This window comes from Primulina eburnea, chromosome 18 (genome assembly GCF_022965805.1).
Source record: "Primulina eburnea isolate SZY01 chromosome 18, ASM2296580v1, whole genome shotgun sequence".
Taxonomy (NCBI): domain Eukaryota; kingdom Viridiplantae; phylum Streptophyta; class Magnoliopsida; order Lamiales; family Gesneriaceae; genus Primulina; species Primulina eburnea.
In genome coordinates, this window is record NC_133118.1 from 4,875,410 (window position 1) to 4,892,937 (window position 17,528).

The 17,528-nt window shown below is 37.7% G+C and overlaps 2 protein-coding genes across 5 annotated transcripts; one reads left to right on the top strand and one right to left on the bottom strand.

Moving 5' to 3' along the window:
- Positions 1–6,849: 6,849 nt before the first annotated feature.
- On the top strand, positions 6,850–10,755 carry LOC140819004 (uncharacterized protein At1g01500). 4 transcript variants are annotated; one of them, XR_012115183.1, is made up of 4 exons: positions 6,850–7,469; positions 7,594–8,379; positions 9,988–10,534; positions 10,615–10,755. XR_012115183.1 is itself a non-coding variant. In XM_073178986.1 (4 exons), the coding sequence occupies exons 3-4, from the start codon at positions 7,678–7,680 to the stop codon at positions 10,210–10,212; spliced, it is 927 nt and encodes a 308-aa protein (XP_073035087.1). In that variant the 5' UTR covers positions 6,850–7,115; positions 7,252–7,469; positions 7,594–7,677; the 3' UTR covers positions 10,213–10,267. The 4 variants fall into 4 exon arrangements, 3 of the variants coding, with proteins under 3 accessions (XP_073035087.1, XP_073035089.1, XP_073035088.1); XM_073178986.1 differs by lacking the exon at positions 10,615–10,755 and having other exon boundaries at positions 6,850–7,115; positions 7,252–7,469; positions 9,988–10,267; XM_073178988.1 differs by lacking the exon at positions 10,615–10,755 and having other exon boundaries at positions 6,850–7,115; positions 7,321–7,469; positions 9,988–10,267.
- A 229-nt stretch (positions 10,756–10,984) lies between these two features.
- Positions 10,985–13,888, bottom strand: LOC140819005 (uncharacterized). Its single transcript, XM_073178989.1, has 6 exons — positions 13,639–13,888; positions 12,752–12,835; positions 12,104–12,280; positions 11,828–11,926; positions 11,499–11,744; positions 10,985–11,404 (listed from the first exon to the last, which is right to left on the bottom strand). The coding sequence occupies exons 2-6, from the start codon at positions 12,815–12,817 to the stop codon at positions 11,114–11,116; spliced, it is 879 nt and encodes a 292-aa protein (XP_073035090.1). The 5' UTR covers positions 12,818–12,835; positions 13,639–13,888; the 3' UTR covers positions 10,985–11,113.
- Between the last annotated feature and the right edge of the window lie 3,640 nt (positions 13,889–17,528).

Below are 17,528 nucleotides of genomic sequence, written 5' to 3' on the forward strand. Positions count from 1 at the left end.
ATCGTCGATGTTGTTGTTCGTTCGACGATATTGCTGTCGCCGGAGTTGGGGTGCGACGTATCGTCGATGTTATTGTTGCAGTGTGATGTTGTTGAGGTTGTTGATGGCTGATTGTCCAGAAACGGCAAAAGGGGTATTTCTGTTATCATTTCAGTTATATCTTATGTTGTTGTTAATATAACTGTTAAGTATTACGATGATGATTGTTGTATATGCTCACCCTTTGAGGGCTGTTTCTGTTGGACAGGTTACAGGACTATGCTGTGAGACATGATAGTGGTGAAGGACTAGGTGTGTCTAGTCAAACAGTCCTGTAGTTGATAGTAGATAGAGGCTGTATAGTTTATTGTCTTATTTGAGTTGTATGTGTGTATTTATTATACTGTTTCTGCTGCATTGACGTAAATAGTGTGGTGATTGCACTATTTTGTCGTATATGCATTATATTATTACGTCGTCGAAAAGGAAAATTTTTATGCATATTACGTCACATGTTGTATGATTACGTGGCGAGGTTTGGGGCGCCACATCAGGGCTTTGCGATCTTAGCATACACTGTCAAGCAGAAAAAATGAAAAACTCAATCAATATAAAATAAAATAAAAAATGAAAACTCTAAATTAAAATCTAGAGTAATTGGTAACAATACTGATATAAATTCAAATTTGACACTCCCCGGCAACGGCGCCGAAAACTTGTTGAGTGTTTTCAGTACCGCAAGTGTACGGTGTCAAGTTTTAGTACTGGTTAGAGTACAGATATCGATCCCACGAGGAGTGTGTATAAAAATGTATATCAGTGCCCGTAATTAAAATAGTCTCAACTTTATTTAGAAGAATCAAATAAAAGGTTAGTTTGTTTGAACGAATTAATTGAAAACAATGAATTAATTAAATCACCGAATTGAGAAATAAGAATGAGAGAAAATATCTAGAGAAATGATTTCACAAAATTTCCACGATAAATATTCACAGTTGAATTTATATTCCTGAATTCCAATTATTTAATGGCCAAGAACACTTAGATTATTTTATTCCCCCTTTCCCAAGTGATGAATACTGTATCTATCAACTTCGATTCAATTATTCCTAATTAGAATCTAAGTTTCATAGATAAATGCGAACAATGTTCTTACTAAACCTCGCTGAATTTATACGTCTTCTGAACGCTATAAACATTTAACGATGTGTTCTAATGATCTATAATCCTAGTCCCTCTCCCGAGTTGTAGAATTAATCAAACAACAAACAATTTATGGCAAGTAAATTGCAGTGCAATAAACACAGAGAAACACAAGTAAACATGAAATAGAATTCAATCTAATAAATAACCACGTCAAATCATCGTGTCCACCAAGCTACATAATTCTCTAGAATGAGAGATTAGTTCATCACGAAATCGAAATAAAAACGACGCATATTCAAAGTTTTAGACATTGACATATGAGAAAATAGAAATGCAAAATACAGATAACAAATCCGAAGTGTCGTCTATGTCCCCAGATTCGTCGCTCTTCGTCTTTGCAATCGATCTTCGCGTATCTTGCCTCCGTCTCGCCTTCGCTCCGAGTCTTCCCTCAATTTTCGTCCAAAACGGCGTGTCCTCTTAGATTGACCTACTCGCACCTTCTATATTATTCTGAGACGCGGCGCGCGCGCGGTGGCGGTGGAAATGGCGCGGTGGCGCGCGAGCTGCTGTGTCTGGCCGTGCATGTGTGCGCGCGGTAGCGCGAGAACTGGCGCGTAGGCGTCTGGTCATTCACTTGTATGGGTGCGCGCGAGTTGGCGCGATGGCGCGCGATGTTCTGCTCGGGTGACTCATCTTTGCGCGCGCGGTTGCGCGTGATGTGGCGCGACCGCGTGCGCACCTCTGTCGATCAGCTTGGTTTCATGCAATGGCGCGATCGCGCGCGCACCACTGTCCGTTGGTGTGCTCTCGGTTGCGCGGTATGTCGTTTTCTTGGTCCACTTGACTTCGTGTCGCTATTTTCTCCATTCCTGAAAAGACAATCAAAACAAACCAAAACGCATAATTCTGTTCGAAACAAGCATAATTCAAAAATGGAATTTAATATAAAATAAGTGCAAATCTTGCACTTATCACAGAACAAGAGCTATGTCGAGGACTGCGGGTCTAGACAAGTCATTTTGGGCAGAAGAAGTCAAAAACGCTTGTTATATTATCAATCGTTCTCCTTCAGTGGCGATTGATCCGAAGACTCCGATGGAGATGTGGACTGGGAAGTCGATAGATTATTCTCATTGGCATACATTTGGAAGTCCGGTGTACGTTCTGTACAATGAGCAAGAAAGATCAAAGTTGGATTCGAAATCCAGAAAATGTATCTTCTTGGGATATGCTGATGGAGTAAAGGGGTTTCGCTTGTAGGATCTTACTGTTCACATGCTTGTCATCAGCAGGGATGTTATCTTCGAGGAAGATAAAGTAAAGGGAGACAAAGGCACACCGAGATCAGAAACTGCTATTTTTCAGGTGGAAAATATGACGGACGAAGGTCAAGTTTCTTGTGAAGCAGTACCAGAGCACGAAGAACAAGAACATATTGAGTCTGAAGTTTCCAATGTGAGGCAGTCAACTTGAGACAGAAGACCACCAGGTTGGCTTTCAGATTATGTCATTGAAAGCAACATTGCATATTATCTATTATCTGAGGATGGTGAGCCATCGAGTTTCCACGAGGCTACTCAAAGCTCGGATGTATCTTTATGGATGATAGCAATGCAAGAAGAGTTGGAGACATTAGACAGAAATAAAACTTGGAATCTTGTTACACTACCACGAGGAAGGAAAGCCATTGGAAACAGATAGGTCTATAAGATCAAGCGTGATGGCAATAACCAAGTGGAGCGGTATCGTGCTAGATTGGTGGTAAAAGGATATGCTCAGAAAGAAGGCATTGACTTCATGAGATATTTTCTCCTGTGGTTCGGCTTACAACAGTCAGAGTGGTGTTGGAATTGTGTGCGGTGTTTGACCTACATCTAGAACAGCTAGATGTGAAAACGGCGTTTCTTCATGGAGATCTTGAAGAAGAAATTTATATGCTCCAGCCAGAAGGTTTTGCGGAAAAAGGCAAAGAGAACTTAGTTTGCAGGTTGAACAAATCTCTGTACGGTCTCAAACAGGCGCCGAGGTGTTGGTACAAGAGATTTGATTCCTATATCATGGGATACAACAGATTGAGTGCAGACCCTTATGCGTAATTCAAGAGGTCTGGTGATGATTATATCGTTTTGCTGTTGTATGTGGACGACATGTTGGTAGCAGGCCCCAACAAAGATCAGGTCAGAGGATTGAAGGCACAATTGGCGAGGGAATTTGATATGAAGGACTAGGGACCAGCAAACAAGATTCTAGGGATGCAAGTTCACCGAGATAGAAGTAACAGAAAGATTTGGCTTTCCCAGAAAAATTATTTGAAGAAAATCTTACAACGCTTCAACATGCAAGATAGTAAGTCAATATCGACCCCTCTTCCTGTTAACTTCAAGTTATCCTTTGAGATGTGTCCTAGCAGTGAAGCAGAGAGGATAGAGATGTCTCGTGTACCATATGCATCAGCAGTGGGAAGTTTGATGTTCGCCATGATCTGTACAAGACCGGACATTTCTCAAGCAGTGGGAGCAGTTAGTCAGTATATGACGAATCCTGGACGAGAGCATTGGAGCACTGTTAAGAGGATCCTTAGATATATTAAGGGTACCTCGAATGCTGCATTATGTTATGGAGGATCAGTTTTTACACTCAGAGGCTATGTCGATTCAGATTATGCAGGTGATCTTGATAAGAGAAAATCTATTACTGGTTATGTGTTTACGCTTGCAGGGGGAGCAGTAAGCTGGGTTTCAAAACTGCAGACAGTTGTGGCATTATCTACAACAGAAGCAGAATATATGACAGCTACTCAAGCTTGCAAGGAGGCAATATGGATTAAAAGGTTATTGGAGGAGATCGAACACAAACAAGAGAATGTTCCTTTGTTTTGTGATAGTCAGAGCGCCTTGCACATCGCAAGGAATCCAGCCTTTCATTCCAGGACGAAGCACATTGGAGTTCAATTTCACTTTGTGCGGGAAGTAGTAGAGGAAGGAAGTGTGGATATTCAGAAGATCCATACAAAGGACAACATAGCTGATTTTCTGACCAAGCAAGTGAACACTGATAAGTTTGAGTGGTGTAGATCCTCAAGTGGTCTAGCAGAAACGTAAGCAGCAGGGAATGGCAAGATTGAAAGGATGTGTGGAGATGTGTTTGATTGTCAATCAAATCTCCAAGTGGGAGAAACGTTGGCAAATGCATGTGGCAGACATGCAATAAATGAAGGGAGCAGTCAAAGAAAATAAAAAAACGTGGTGGACATTTGCATAGCATTCAATAAGGCTGGCAGCAAAATTTGAAACGGAATAGGTACGCGTTTCAAACGCGGTTTCACACTGACAGGAAACTCTATAAATAGAGCTCATCCCTTCATTCTGAAATCATCCCTTCTTCGAGTTTTTTCTCTCATTTTATAAGCATTTTAGTGCTTAGTTCTATAATATTTGTCAGTGTCAAACGCGGTTTTACACTGACAGGAAGCTCTATAAATAGAGCTCATCCCTTCATTCTGAAATCATCCCTTCTTCGAGTTTTTTCTCTCATCTTATAAGCATTTTAGTGCTTAGTTCTATAATATTTGTGAGGTATTTTGTTCTCCTGTATTAAGAGAGTGTGTGTTCTCTTTGGAAACACAGTGAGTGAGTTGTACATCACAAAATATTATAGTGGAAATTCTTTTCATCTTGTCCGTGGTTTTTACCCTAATAATTTTTAGGAGTTTTCTACATAAATCTCGGTGTCCAGTTTATTCTTTATTTTCGGGTTTTACTATCTCAAATTCTGCACGCGGGACCAACATCAATTAGATAGTCAACCAATCAAGTCGGTTTGCAAATTTTTTCAATCGACTCAAAAAATATTAAATTTTTTTATGAAATTATCAAATTTTAGCCGATCTCAAATATATTCGAACTTGTTTTTTGAGTCGATCGAACTCAAGACCAAATTATTTTATTAAATAGTTCACGAGTTGCTCAAAATTTTTAATATTTTATTTATATATTAAAATCATATACTAAATAAAATATTTCAAACCACGAACAATAGTTCAAATATTTCGAGACAAACAAGATTAGAGAAAAAATATTTAAGCTTTTTGAGCTTCTGATCGAGTTTGAGCTCGAATTCGATAACTCGAATTGAGTATGTGGTCAGACAATTCTTGATTTTTTCCAAGCTAGCATTCCTGCATCTCTTTCATCAAGATACCATGCTGGCCTCACAAATATAAACCCCTTAGGATAAGATCAACCAACACAAATCTCTATCTTCCCATCTCCATCAACATATACTATTCTTTGTTTATTTTTTTGGACATAATCAACCAAATAGCGCAGCAATACACACTTGTCTGCACAAGATTAAAGCACCAATCGATGTTTATGTATAAATACTGTACATAAAATGATGAAAATGCCAATGATGTGGTTTATGTTCTTGCAAGAAAAGTCAACAATCCTCGTAATCAAGATCAAGAACTTTGGTGGGCTATAGCCGTAATGTAATCTTGGGACACAAGGCTGCTTGGAAGAAAGCTACATTACGGATCAAACGGTGATAGGATTCCATTTCTTGATTATAGACTATGGGAAAGTATTTCAACCCATTAATTTCTTGCTTTTGTCACACTTTTTGAAGTTTGTTGTTAGGGGTGGCAATGAAGCGGGGTAGGTTTGTCATCCTCGTTTCCGTCCCCCAATTCCATTCTTATCTCCTTATTCGTCCCGATTTCAGTTTTTTCGGGTTCGGGGAACCCGCGGGAATCAAATCATCATCTACACCCTCATTTTCGTTTCAAAAATATTAATTAGGCAAGATGAGGGTAGTCACGGGTTTCCCCCTAAATCAAAATTTATTATTATATATTATTATTATTATTATTATTATTATTGTTATTAATGATAATATTAATAAAATAATTGAATCGGTAACTACTAATTGCTAGGACATGCATATCAACCCATTTGGCGAAAAGAGTATCGTTAATCCTACTCCATTGTTGTTCTTCTATGTATCTTCTACATGAGTTTCTAAATTCACAAATAAAAATAAATTTACACAAAATAATTATGATAAAAAAAATGGGAAAACGTACCAATTTAGTGTATGTATATGCCGAAATGATAACCATAAATAAATTAGGAAAAAGAACCTACTATATAAAAAATAAAATAGTTTGAAAATTGGAAAGTTGAGAACAAAAATGCCTCTAGACTTGTCAATGCAGGCGGATTGGCCCCACCTGCCAATAAAATTTATCGGTTTGGATGGAGAAAATCTCAACCTTTTAAAAGTCGGGTCGAGTCGAGTTGACCCTTGGTTCGGATATTTTTTTTAAAAAGTATATATATTTTATAGTGAAAGTTGTATAATTTTTTGTAATAAATACTTTGAATAACCTGTACAAATGTTAAATTATGGATGACAGTTTAGAAAATTTAAAAGATATTCTTCTCATTTTATAGCTTTACAATCCCTTCTATTTCACTAAAATTTTGATGCGTGTCGGGATCCCAGAATATATTTCTGTCTTCGTCCATTTAAAGACTTGATGTGGTGGAAGAACTGTAGGCCGTTGAGAATGAAGGGAGAACAAATGTAAGAAATCGAGTCCTCTGCTTCAATTCATAATAATAATAATAATAATAATAATAATAAAGCATGGAGTGAAAATAATATTTTATATCACACAAAAGTTTGGAGTGAAAACGTTGAAACTTGAAATGAGTTAGATGAAAGTATTTCTGAAAGGCAAAGTCAAACATTAACTTCAACGGATAAAGCATTCTCTTCTATGTTATAATTCTTTTATTGGGATTTTGTCTTAGTTTTCCTGAGTTTTTTGGAGCTGGCTAGGTTCTGGGACGTGTCTTTTTTGCCACAGGCTGGCTTTCTGTGACACCATTCACTTTCTTTTTTCTTGATCGAAGAGTTTGTTGTATTTGATAGAATATTCTATTTATATAGTGAGTGATTTCTTGTTCATGGGTCTTCCGGTAAGTTTCTTGATTCTCTGAAGATTACTGAGTTTTTGCTGTCTTGATGAATTATCCTCTCCTTTTCAAGATTTATTTTTTGTACCCTTTTATGGTGCTGATTTCTGTTCTATTGTTTATGTGGTAAAATTTCTAGGATTTGGGTTTGAGTTGACGAGATTATTGCTACGTGGAATGAATCTTTGAACTTTCTCTGGTTAGCTAGGAAATAGGGGTGGCAGTTATGATCTTGTCTTCCTCTTCCCTTGTATAGAGGTTTTCAGTTCCAAAAATTAGCATTTCCATCACTCGCGTTGTTTTATCATCAAAGATGTGAGTTTGGGAAAAAAAAAACAACGTACTTTGTTTACAGAGGTAATTGCGATAAATTTGAGATTTTGGATTGTCAAAACATGATTTTTTTGTATTCATGATTTATTTGGTTTCCTCGATCTTGTTTTTTTGTCGAGAGATTGATACAGATGTTATTCTTGAACAGGGTTCGGGTTCTCCGGCTTCATTCATCTTGGTGGTTCATCAACGTTCTTGAAGGAATCTGGTGAAAACTTTAAGCTCTTGAAAGATGGAGAATTCCCACGAATCACATAGCAATGGATACCTTCATGATCCGGGCCTGCAAATTATCAGGAATTCATCATACCAATCCCCTGGCAGATTGTCGTTGTCCTGGTTTGATATAAGAGTTTTCTATGCGAGAATCAGCAATTTCGTGGTTGACGATTCGACCCCAGAGTCTCTTACTCTCAATCACATGTCCCTGAGCCCAGAGACACTTCTTGAAGTTAATGGAGTAAGATGTACAGTTGATTCAGGAGTTTCTTGCTCCCTTCGAAGGGACAGAATGGATAAGAAAACTGAAGAGGCTACCTTTGTCAGCACAGATAGCATAAGATTAACTGGTAGCGTTAAATTCGAGATTTTCGATAAAGAGGAACCTGTGATATCTGGGATTTTAGAAATGTCACATGCTAATGGTTATGTTGGGGAGGTAAATCAGCCAGCTCGAAGGTGGAACATGAATTGTGACACGGTAATCAGTGCTGGCACGGGATTTCTGAAAGGGAAACAAATCGTGGACTCGGAATCCTCATCGCCGACAATTGAAGTTTATATTGCAGGTTGTTTCTCAGGAACACCAATCATATTAACCAAGACTATGCAACTTAAACATCGCAATAAGCATAGAATGGGTACTCTAAATTCCATTCCAGAGTATGATGCGTCTGAATCCCATGAAGATCTTACGTTTGGACATGATCTGCAGGTAGTTTCTCGTCCAAATACTCAGTTCTTGACATTTGCAACTTTCTGTTGTCATCCATTCTATTTGCTTGTGCCGACACAATTGTTTCGTCTTGGCCGTGTTCATTGATCCATGCCTACTAATGACTTAATCATCTCATCTCTATTGTAGGTCAGAGCTAGACTTCTAGACCGAATAGTTGTCTGAACGAGGAGAAAAATCTATTTAGTCTATGTCTATGCTCTATTTTGCTTCATTAATTGAGCCCATGAACTAGTATATCACATAAAAAAGTTCTGGAACATCATGGATCCCAGTTCTTCGCAGTTGCCTTATGCTACGAATGTCGGATAATTTCCATAGTTTTATGTAACTTCATTCTTGATTTTGTTAGTAGTTCTTCTATTTGTTTGAATGGATCAAGTTCCCTTCTCCTCTAGATTAAGTATGAGCCTGGAGTAAGCTAACACTAACCTTTTCCCATTTCATATTTAGTGTACGTGTTTACCAACTACATCGGCTAGATGCACTCTTGGTGTTGTTATATACATCAAATGAATTCTCATCACTTGCCGCATTTTCGATATAACCGGATAGTTGTACTAGCGGGGGAGCAACAAGAGGGTTGGCATGTGTGGTCTGGCTACTTCCTTCCTTCCTTCAATTGAAAATATTGAATTTTCTCCCCTTACTTTATCGAGTACTGGTCTGATTTGCACTCATGCTGATGTGTATCCTTCGACTATGTGCCTGCTTGCTTCCTCACGTGAAGCATGTCCCCTTGTCACAAAAGGACCAGTCCCATCTTATCTATAAAAATATCATGGGGGTATGGGCAGGCACAGGTATTTAAAAAGATAAAGGTGATAACATCTTTCTGTTCTCTCTTGCATTGCCCATATAATACTGCTTCCAACTTGCATTCTTGGTCCCATCATCTCCCACTGTGTCTGGATAGGAAGGATTTTGAAGTATGGGATTTCAAATTATTAATGAAATTCCACTCAACTTATATGTGCCAAAACTTCAAAAACAGATCTTGTTTTTTTTGAAATTATAATGTTAAACCCACTTTTAGATGACATTCTTTTCAGCAGGATATGTTGTGACCATAACTCAGTTTGTTTGAAGGATTTTTTATAAGATACTTTCAGAGTTATAACTTGGCTGGCCTTAAGCGTCCCGCTTCGTTTATCCTACTAGTTTCTTTTTCATTTCAATAATCCATTGTGGGATTTGTTATTTTGCTGCACTCGATGATTATCTTGAAAGATCACCACAAACATGAGTTGAACATCTGAAATAAAGACGGACATATCAATCTGGGTGTTGCTCTCCTGAACCGTGAATGTGTGAAAACTAGTCCCTTGTTTGTTATTTGCATCAAAGTACATGATTAAGGACGACGTTTTATGTTGCGAAACTTATCGTATATGGTGCTTTTCTTTTGTATGGTTTACATATTTGGGCTTAAATGATGAGATATCAGAACATGCATGTCCTAACATGTTGCAAGTTACTGCTACATGTGATCTGAATATCTTGGTGTTCCACAATAAGAATCATCTTAAATCTAAGAGTGTAAGATAAAGGAGGACCTTATCCGAGAGAGATATATATTGTATTCAGGTTGCAGAATATAAACCAGAAAGCGAGGAAGACAGCGACAGCTCGTACTGGAGACGAACGAAATACATTGAAGGCGAAGATGGGGAGCTTTCGTGGTTCAACGCCGGAGTTAGAGTTGGTGTAGGCATTGGCCTTGGAATTTGCTTGGGCATTGGTATCGGGGTCGGTTTGTTGGTTCGTAGTTACCACACCACCACCCGGACGTTTAGAAGGCGGCTCTTCTAATGATTAAGCAATGTAATCTATTTGCCTTGTCGTGATGTGATGTGGAACAGCCATTTGGTTGTGGGTTGCAATTTTCTTCAGTTTATCTAAGCTTCTGGAATGTTGATAAAGGAAAGAAGAAAAAAAGTCCATACATGGCTAAGACTAGTGTCGAAGCCGAGCCGAGCTGCTCTCAACTGTCTGATAAAAGATCGAGTTGAGCGCCATTTCGAGCTGCTTTGAGTCGAGAGCTCGTGTAGTCGATTGCGAATCTTATTTTTATCCTAAATTTATCATTAACTATATGATTCAAACTCCAAATTTGTAAAAAATTTAATAATTAGTATTCGAGTTTGAGCAAGTCGTTGCTTTGAGTGAAGATGGCTTTGTAATTTAATCTCGACTTGCACCCTTGGCTCATAGTACAATCTTGGATTCTGCATGTTAGTCCTCATCTGCTGCTATTTGTTTACGGGTAGATAGGTTTATGTTTGCAAATTCTGTGGGTTGTATAAATTTGTGATATTAGCAATCCCACATGGAAATGAAAAACTTGCTTACTTATTTCGAATTTTTCGAGGTTAAGCTCATTGTTTCGTGATGGAATCGCCGCATCCGATAGCGTCGGAGTCCGGTCAACCATCAATGAAACGATGAGCCTAATGAATCTATATAGTACCTTGCTACTTAACCTGGATAGTGGATTCTAATTACCAGTAGCTAGCATCTTTAGTACATGATGGGGTAATATTCCTTGAAATGAGTTGGTTACAAAGTATCCAATGCACGAATATAAAAGCCTGAAAAAGAATTTTTTTTGCATTTTAAAGACAAGGAGATCCATGGTTACAGTTATGTTATATTTGGATAAATCCAAATATTATTGAGTTTGTAATATATTTATTTCAACATCTCATGCGATTCAACTTACTGATGAAGCGACGCAACCGGGTTCTGGAGCAACCTCGGCACCTGCAAAGCCGTTCGATAGGTTCTTGTCGAGGCCCCATAACTTAGAAGTTTTGACATCATCCAGTGCCATTTGCCTTGAGAACTCCTCGTGATCATACTGCAGAGTGGCTTTGCCTCCAAACTCGGTTGGGAGGTTGTCCACATCAAAATACGACCTCATAAGCTCAACGCTATCTTTGTTCTTCGGGTACACAAATTTCACCTTCTGGAATGTCTTGGAATCTAAAAAGTATTTAACCACCTGCAAATGTTTGAATAACAATGAATGCAAACACAAACAAGAAAGATATAGGCGACAATGACAATTGTCGTGTCAAGAATGATGTATCACCGACCTTCCAAAATGCTTCAAATATACGAGGGGGATTGTACAGAAATGCTACGGCTAATCTCTCTGGATAATGATTTTGTAATATATTGACTGTATCTCGAGCCGACTTGATAGGGACGTTGGTGCTCATAGACCAACCCGTAAAGTCTATCAACCATGCCATCTGCTCCTGCCCTTCTGGGAGATTAAGTATGGCGTTCTCGATGAGATAAACAAGGTGTTTAATCTGGTTATCAAGTGATGTAGTATTCTGTAAACATACAAAACCTCAGTTTAGGTAGGAAAATGTTGAAATTTAACTAACTCGCAATGTCAGTGAGCTTGTTCATTAACCTGCAATCCTGGTCTTAATATAAGAACGGTCCTACCATGACGATCATGAAAATTTGCACGGAACACCTTGCCAGTCTCGCCTTCTATTGCAATTTCAGGCTGAGAATTAAAGAGGAGATAGATTGTTGACCAATGATGACAAGTATAAAACAAAATCAATAACATTATACCAGGCGTATAAGATACATCGCAATTTACATCCATGATACTCCATGCTTTTAAGTTTAACCATCATTAAAAAATGACATGATCGTAGATTTTTTGAGCTTTTCTTACCCAGCGGATATCTTCTGGTTTATAGCTCGATCGCCATCTCAATGACTCTTCCAACATTTTCTTCGACCTATCGACATTCCAATTCCGAGCTTCCAAATACCTCTTCAAACAAGCATCACTGCAATACTGCAGGTTACGACCTGAAAGTGGTCCCAGGGAAGCCTTTAGCTCAGTGACCTGAAAGTAGGCAGATAATATACTTGAGTTAGGACAAATATACCAACTCCATAAATTTCAAGTCTTCGTAATTTGCCAAATGTCCAATAAAAAGATCAAGGAAACATTGTTAGGACATTTAGTCCAAACACAAAAGGTATGCCATTGAGTCCAACTGCTAAAGATTAAGCTTTCAACCTGGGAGAACCTCCCAAATTTATTAGCCAATCCATAATTTCTTGTGTGATCATAACACTCATCCGATTGTAAACATTTCCCATATCACCCAAGAGGACGACCAAAACCGAAAAGACTAGTCTTTCAGGTCGGAGAGCCTCCATAATTTATTAGTCACTCCAAAATTTCTTGTCGAACCGATATGAGATTATAACAAGGTGTTCATTGTGAAAAAGACAGAGAAAATTACATCAACTGGAAAGTAAACAACCCAATCTCATATATTATCTTTAAAGCCAAAATGTAGAAAGTTACCTTGCGCTCATGCTGCAGTTCGATACTCTCGTCATCATGAGAAGAATTACTCCTCCGGCGAAACATTGTCTTTGCTGGATTTACCTTATGTATTAGAAAACAACATAATACTTATTAACCAATCAACAGAAAAGGAGAATATGCATACAGATAATGAGACCACAAAAAAATTCAATATATGTGTTCATAACATCTTAATTAACATCATATAAATGCTTCAGACAGTTCAATCAAGAGTTCAGACATGAACAATTTTAGGCTTTAGAAACATGAAAATCCAAGATTCGTGGTATAAAACATAATACTTCAAAAACTCGGCACAAACTGTAATGATTAAATCAAAGGGAAATTAATTTCAGATGAAATGAGTCAGAGATCAACATCAAGTCAACAAATTCAGTCAAACATCAGTTCTGGGAAAATGGAGAGGAGAATTTAAATTACGATCACAACTCTCAGAAGTTCATAATCATTGTTTGATGATCGTCAAACAAAAACTTCCAATTTCTTAAACTTGACAAATCAAACCATTCAAGAAAAAGATAGTGTTTTCCAATCAACCACAAAAGATCAGAGCTTTGATTTCCATATCAAGCCATAAAGATTCAAGAAACCACACAAAAGATGGTCAAACTTTCACTTACCCAATAATCAAAAACCAAAGATCGGATTAAGTCACACAAAAAAAAAAATCCCCAAAATCCCCAAAATCCCAAAACAGATCCAATCCAAGAAACAAAATCAGGCAAGAAAACCAAAATCCCACTTCCCATATCGTAAAGCAAGCATAGATATACAAACCAAGTGGGAAAAAATATCAGAATAAAAAGAATCCCAAACCCATTAAAAATAAAAAGAAAGGACAGGAAAAAGAACAAATTTGTCACCTGGAGATTTTATCACACGCCGGGAAAAGAAAGAAGACTCAAGATCAAGATACTGGTGTCCTGTTAGCCTCAAGAAAAAGTCATGCAAACTCTTCCGCGAGCTAGACAAGTTGAAACAGGGAAAAATGCTCGAATTCACGCACTAAAACACTCGAAAAACAAGCTGTGATCAACTCCGCGAACTGTGTGTATGCGTGTTTGTATATATAATAGTAATTAACATTTGGTGGAGCGAATCTGATTTTCTTGGTTCCGTTTATTCTTGGGTGGGGGCCGTCACGCGTACGGCGTCGTTTACCGCAATCACACAATACCTGCCCACCCATAAAATATCCTATAAAAATATTAGGTTTGAAAAAGGATAATTTGTTTTTGAAAATATACATAAACCCAACTAAATTTTAAAGAGTGAGTCTCATGTGATATCGTCTCACGGATCATAATCTGTGAGACGGGTCGATCCTACCCATATTCATAATAAAAAGTAATAATACTCTTAGCATAAAAAGTTATACTTTTTCATGAGTGACCCAAATAAGAGATCTGTCTCACAAATACGACCCGTGAGACCGTCTCACACAAGTTTTTGCCAATTTTAAATTCATTTTATGTACTAAAAACTTTGTTTCCACCCCCAAAAGTATTTAAAAATACAAAAATACCCTTATTTGTTCTTATATGTGATAAAATTCAATTGATTGATTTTCTGGGCGTCTTACACATTTTGATTTTCTGGGCGTTACTTTGTCCAGCGTTTTGTACAGTATGTCTTTTGCTACATTGTCCAGATTTGCTTTTCGTTTGTCCTCAGCAGTCCACTTGTCTCTGGGCTTTTCAATTCTATGAGGTGCCCCATCTGTGATTGCAACTGATGTATTAGCTTTCAGAATCTTCATTGGTCCGTCAGTGATGACGTACCACATATCATCGCCTTGTGCAGCTAAGTGAGCATGTATCCTGATTTTCCAATCATCAAAGTCCTCTCTGGAAAATATTGGGATCTTGTTGAAGGAAGACATGATCAATAGTTTGAGTAGAAATATTTTTAGACAAGAAACAACCGCTCTGATACCACTTGAAAGGATCGGTTACAAAGGTGATAAGTGTTTAGAAGAGGGGGGGTTGAATAAACACTCACGGATTATGTATTCTTTTCGAATAGATGGTTCAGTTTCTTTACAAACTGACACTCGGTATCTCGTCAGTCGATAACAATCAGTTTAACTGGTTAACAGTTGCGGAAGTAAACTGAATGAAAGATAGAATAACTGAAAGTAACTGAAATGAAAAACACACGATATATTTCTGGCTATTCGGAGAATAGAATAACTCTTACGTCACCCCTTCTATCACGAAGATAGGATATTCACTAAAAGACTTTGATCGAATACAAACGTCGTACTAACCCACTTCAGTTTGGTCTTAACACTGCCAAACTGAAACTCTTAGTTCACAAAATCTTTTACAGTGCGACTGAATACAACACAACTTGAGTATGAATCTAACAAAGATTTCAAGGTGCTAACAAGCTCGTAAGGTAGCCTTGATTGCTACTGATAATTCTTATAAAAGTAAGCTTTGATATCTGAATGCGAGTTGTGATTTTAGCAGAGTAACAGCAAGCTTGAATAGAATAGTAGTTCGCGTGTTCTATTTCTCAGCTGCTCTCTTCACCTATTTATAGGCTTCCCTCTCAACGGTACAATTAAATATCATTTGAATCTTTATATCCGTTGATAGCCACGTCGATATTCTCTGACAATCGTACACTGCAATCTCTGAAATGCTGTGTTCCACTACTAGTTGCAGTCTGTTGTACTATTTGTCGGTTGTCGTTCTTAGCTGATGATGTGTACAGCTTAGGGATCAACTGAAAGATACTTTGCAGCAAAACTCATAACTGATTTTTTCCAACTGATCAGTTCCCAACTGATCAGTCAGTTAGATTTCTGCTTCAACTGATGACGTGTATAATATTTAGATGGTACACATTAATCTTCAGCTAGTGGCAACTATCAGTTGTAATTTCTTTGATCAGCTATTCAAATATGTTTCGAAGCTTAGTTTGTCAAATCACTGAAATTAAGTTTCCAAAAATCTTTTTCCCTTCCAGTTCAACTGGAAGTCAGTATGGAAGACGTGCCATAGATGACACATGAGGTAACAGAGGTTTCTGACCGAACTTTGGTGATATTTGATCGATCTACCAAGGAACAGGAACCAGGGCCGTCTGGACCATTATCTCTTCATCCATCATCAGACATGGATTTGGTCCTTGGAGAAATTCAGGACATTCAACTCAACATGTACAAAATAATGCAAGAAATAAAAGAGATTCAAAGCACTCAGCTTTCTCATTCTCTAAAGTTGAACTCCTCCAGTGAATTTAATTCAAACAAACTGAAATCCATTCAAACAGCTGTGACTTCCATCATCTTTGCAATCGACGAGCTCAAAAAGAACATAGGCCTAGCTGAAAGTCTTTCTGTTACTCAAGACTCAATCAGCAAGAGAGTTGAATCTATGGAACTATCTTTTTCAAAGAAAATCGATTTGCTGCAGACTACCGTATTGACTGCTGTCAAAGACATTGCAGCTGATGTTAGGATTCTATCTCTCAAGGTTGATGTGCTTGACAAAAAGGGGGAAGCAGCTAGGTTAATGAAAGAATAAGAGATGATACAGCTGAAGAGAGATTCTTTTGTCAGTTATTAGTTGAAGATTATTTGTTTTCTTTGTACGAATCTGTACATTAAAAATTATTTTATCTACATTGATTCAAAGAATTCTAATACTTCGAATGATCAGCTTATCATATTCTGAGTTTTCTCAATCACCAAAAAGGGGGAAATTGTTGGAAACTAAATTTCGGTGATTTGACAAACTAAGCTTCGAAACGTATTTGAATAACTGATCTGATCAAAGGCAACGAGCTTAACTGACTCAAATAATTACAACTGATAGTTGTCTCTAGCTGAAGATTAATGCGTACCAGCTAAATATTATACACGTCATCAGTTGAAGCAGAAATCTAACTGACTGATCAGTTAAAACAAATCAGTTATGAGTTTTCCAGAAAAGTATCTTTCAGCTGATCCCTCAGCTGTACACGTCATCAGTTGAGAACGACAACCGACAAATAGTACAACAGACTGCAACTAGTAGTGAAACGCCACATTTCAGAGATTGCAGCATTTCAGAGATTGCAGTGTACGATTGTCAGAGAATATCGACGTGGCTATCAACGGATATAAAGATTCAAATGATATTTAATATTACCGTTGAGAGGGAATCATATAAATAGGTGAAGAGAACAGCTGAGAAAATAACACGCGAACTACTATTCTATTCAAGCATGCTGTTACTCTGCTAAAATCACAACTCGCACTCAGATATCAAAGCTCACTCTTATCAAATTTATCAGTAGCAATCAAGGCTACCTTTACGAGCTTGTTTACACCTTGAAATCTTTGTTAGATTTATACTCAAGTTGTGTTATATTTAGTCGCACTGTAAAAGCGTTTGTGAACTAAGAGTTTCAGTTTGGCAGTGTTAAGTCCAAACTGAAGTGGGTCAGTACAACGTGTGTATTTGATCAAAGTCTTTTAGTGATAATCCTATCTTCGTGATAGAAGGGGTGACGTAGAAGTTATTCTATTCTCCGAACATCCAGAAACATATCGTGTGTTTTTCATTTCAGTCACTTTCAGTTATTCTATCTTTCAGTCAGTTTACTTCCGCAACTGTTTTCCACTTAAACTGATTGTTATCGACTGACGAGATACCGAGTGTCAGTTTGTAACTAAACTGAACTCTTTATTCGTAAAGAATACATAATCAGTGAGTGTTTATTCAACCTCCTTCTAAACAATTATCACCTTTTTAACCGA

What these genes read in the sequence shown, in the direction of transcription:
- LOC140819004 (XM_073178986.1), top strand. Translation starts at nt 7,678, where the DNA reads ATGGAGAATTCCCACGAATCACATAGCAATGGATACCTTCATGATCCG. An exon ending in CGTTTGGACATGATCTGCAG is followed by an intron (nt 8,380 to 9,987) that starts GTAGTTTCTCGT and finishes TATTGTATTCAG; the next exon opens with GTTGCAGAATATAAACCAGA.
- LOC140819005 (XM_073178989.1), bottom strand. Translation starts at nt 12,817, where the DNA reads ATGTTTCGCCGGAGGAGTAATTCTTCTCATGATGACGAGAGTATCGAA. An exon ending in AACCAGAAGATATCCGCTGG is followed by an intron (nt 11,927 to 12,103) that starts GTAAGAAAAGCT and finishes TTTAATTCTCAG; the next exon opens with CCTGAAATTGCAATAGAAGG. An exon ending in TATTAAGACCAGGATTGCAG is followed by an intron (nt 11,745 to 11,827) that starts GTTAATGAACAA and finishes GTATGTTTACAG; the next exon opens with AATACTACATCACTTGATAA.